Raw genomic sequence first — 3,019 nt, 5'->3', positions numbered from 1 at the left:
CCCCCCACCCCCCACCCGCCACGCCGGCTGCAGCTCAGCCCCCTGCGGTTGGGGAAGCTGCAGCTGGCTACCTGGCCAGGAGTCAGACGTGAGGGCTGCTGAGCCCTGTGGGGCAGCAGAGGCCAGGAGGGGGGCCTGGCCAAGGTGCCTGTCCAGTCATCCCAGGGGCCTGGGTGTCCCATGGCCCCAGCTCCCCTGCCCCCCCCGTACCCCTGTGGGGCCGTCAGCCTTCCGTGGGGGCGTGGGGGCGTCGTGAGGCTCTGTGGGCAGGGCTATGGCCTGAGTGCAGGAGTCTTGGAGAGCGGAGCTCAGAGGGGGCCCGCCCTGCCCCCCCTACTCCCTGGGCCTGCGGTGAAGCTGCTTCCTGGGTGGGGGGCACTGGGGTGGCAGTTTGCGTCCTGGGTGGAACCAGCTCCCAACAGGACCCCCGCGTCCCTGCTCTGTGTGTCCAGATGGGCTGTGAGGTGTCCTGCCACATTTCTTCATGGCCAGCGGGGTGTGAGCAGCCCCTGCTCACATGCTGCCTGTCTCTGTCTAGGGTACCACGGTGGGCGCCATCTGCTCGGGGATTCGTGCCCTGCCGGCCACGAGGATGGTGGCCCGAGACCGCCTGCTCGTGGTGCTCTGCGACCGGCCGTCCTCGGGGGCCAGCGCTGTGGAGGTGGCCATGGTGAGTGCTGGGTGGCAGCAAGCCCACCTGCGCTCGGCCTGCCGGCTCTGGCTTCCGCTCCACACGTGCTGCTGCGAGGTGCTGGGGGCGGAGGCCCAGCCAGGCCGGTCCCTGGGTGGCCCACAGACGCAGGGTTCGGCCCCACAGGTGGGGCACCTCTCGCATCCTCACTGGAGGCTGGCGGAGCCGGGACGGGGGCCTGGGTGGGGGTCGGCGTGGGAGCCACGGCCAGGAGTCCGGGGACAGCGGTTCTGTGGGTCGATGCGTGCCAGTGGAAGGCTGGGCCCACCACTGGGCAGCAACTGGGGCAAGCAGGGGCTGGAGGGGCCAGGAGGGAGCTGTGTGTGCCCCAGAGTGGACAGGAGGGGCCGAGGAGTGGCTCGGGAGTGAGGGAGAAGGTCAGCAGCGATCAGCGTGGCCAGCTTCTCGAGGAACGTGGGCCAAGGGTGTATAGCGCGGGGTCACTCGTTTTATCTGCTGAGATGGGCTGGAGGAGGCAGAGACCTGTCTGCAGGCGAGGCAGGGGCAGGGGTCCACATGGCGTGGAGTGGGGGGCAGGGCTTGGCCTGTGGAAGGGATGGGGGCGGGGTGCCAGGCCAGCCGCCCACAGGACTGGTTCAGGCTCTGGTTGGAGGGTCTCTGCAGCCACGTGGGCACGATGTCAGCAGTGACCCTAGACTTGGAGCATGCCCCTTGCGTCTGGCACCTGAAGCTGTGGCGGTTGGGACTCTGGGCAGGGCCCCCTGGAGTGATGGGAGGCCCTCAGGTGACAGTGGGAGATGGGGCACGGAGGCAGTACCCCAAGAGGGAAGGAGAGTGACCAGGGTCTGGGGTGGACAGCCATGGGGTATAGTTGGAAGGTCCTGGGCAGGCAGAAGTCAGGGGGTGAGAACACCCCAGGACTGTGGGCTGAGGGCTGGGGCTGTGGGGATCAGGAGTCCTTCCGACTGGCGCTCCCGGGACCTTGACTGGGGGTGCTGGGGCCGAGTCTGAGGGCTGGGCTGGGCTGCGGTGCCTGGTGCCAAAGCCAGGGCCCTGCTTGACCGAACAGGGCGGGCAGGGATGTAGGTGGTGAGGCCCCGTGTGCAGCCTCGTCCCCACCCAGCCCTCCGCTCTGCCGGTGCCGTGTTCGCCCGTGTCTGCAGCAGGAGAGGAGCCTGTGGGCTCAGGTCGTCTCTGGGGTGTCCAGTTCAGGCCTGGGCACCTGCCTGGGCCCTCGGCTGGGCAGGGGTTCTCGGCCCCTGGGTGGGCGTCAGGTGTGAGCTGGTAACCACAGGGTGAGGCTGGGCTGGGGGCGGGGGCGTTGGGGAGAGGCGAGCAGGGCCTCAGGGCACGGGCTGCGGGCTAGTGTCTGGCCCCAGCTCCCCTGCCGGGTCGAGGCCGGGGCCACGCGGGTCGAGGCCGGGCTTGCTGTTCCTGCCCCAGATGCCAGCGGTCAGTGGGGACGGCGGGTCAAGCCACCCTCACCTGTCTTTGAACTGGCCGGTGGGGGCCGCCCCTCGAGCAGCCCTGGGAACCTCAGCGGGCTGTGTCTGTGTGTGCAGCTGGACGGGGCCTCGCTGTCCCCTGCTGCCCGGCGGGGAGGCGGGCGCACGCCTCAGCCCTGTCCTCTGCCACAGTCTTTCAGCCCCGCGTGGGACCCGCCGGACAGCAGCCTGATCCAGAGTGCTGCCCATGCCATCGTGGCCGCCATCACCCAGCGGGGGAACAGCTCGCTGCTGCTGGCCGTCACCGAGGTCAAGGTGGAGACTGCGGTCGTGGGCGGTTCCCCTGCAGGTAATGATTGCTGGATGAAGATAATGGAGCCCGACAGTTATGTGAAGAACAGTGAGCCTTGATTTTATACTCTATCATTTATATGGGTATAAATGTACTGACCTCCACGTCAACATGCAGGATATTCGATACTGCTGTTCCCACAGCACCCTTCCAGAGGAATAAAAATAAATAAATAAATAAACTTCACGATAAAATTCCTACAAAGTTACTGACTTATGGACATCTGGAAAAAATCTAAATGTGCGATTATTTTTCTCAATTAACACTGGGGGAGCTTTACAGGAGAGAAGCAGTGACCTGATGGTGGTGACTGGGGTGAGTTTCTATAATAATTCATTGAGTCCTAACTTGTTCAGGATGTGTTTCTATTTACGTGTTTTATTTTATATAAAAACATTTAAAATGAAACCTGTAGTAGATAAGACGTTTCATGGAAAAATCTTCAAAAGTAAACATAAAATATATATGTAAATCCAATTGTAAATCTATGCAATTTACATATAAAATATATATGTAAATCCAATTGTAAATCTATGCAATAGAGACACTAATGGCCCAGTGCTGAAGCTG

At 62.9% G+C, this 3,019-nt stretch overlaps 1 protein-coding gene across 1 annotated transcript in view; it reads left to right on the top strand.

Annotated features, from left to right (window-relative positions):
• Window positions 1–2,508, top strand: part of JAG2 (jagged 2) — a 15,016-nt gene extending 12,508 nt beyond the window's left edge. Inside the window, exons 15-16 of the mRNA XM_025042132.1 lie at window positions 539–670; window positions 2,290–2,508. Of these exons, the coding sequence (XP_024897900.1) occupies window positions 539–670; window positions 2,290–2,508 (351 nt within the window). The remainder of the gene's footprint in view (window positions 1–538; window positions 671–2,289) is intronic.
• Window positions 2,509–3,019: the final 511 nt, after the last annotated feature.

Source organism: Pteropus alecto, unplaced genomic scaffold, assembly GCF_000325575.1.
Source record: "Pteropus alecto unplaced genomic scaffold, ASM32557v1 scaffold8, whole genome shotgun sequence".
NCBI lineage: Eukaryota > Metazoa > Chordata > Mammalia > Chiroptera > Pteropodidae > Pteropus > Pteropus alecto.
The sequence above is the reverse complement of the archived record's forward strand: the minus strand, read 5'-3'. Positions and strand labels throughout refer to the sequence as shown.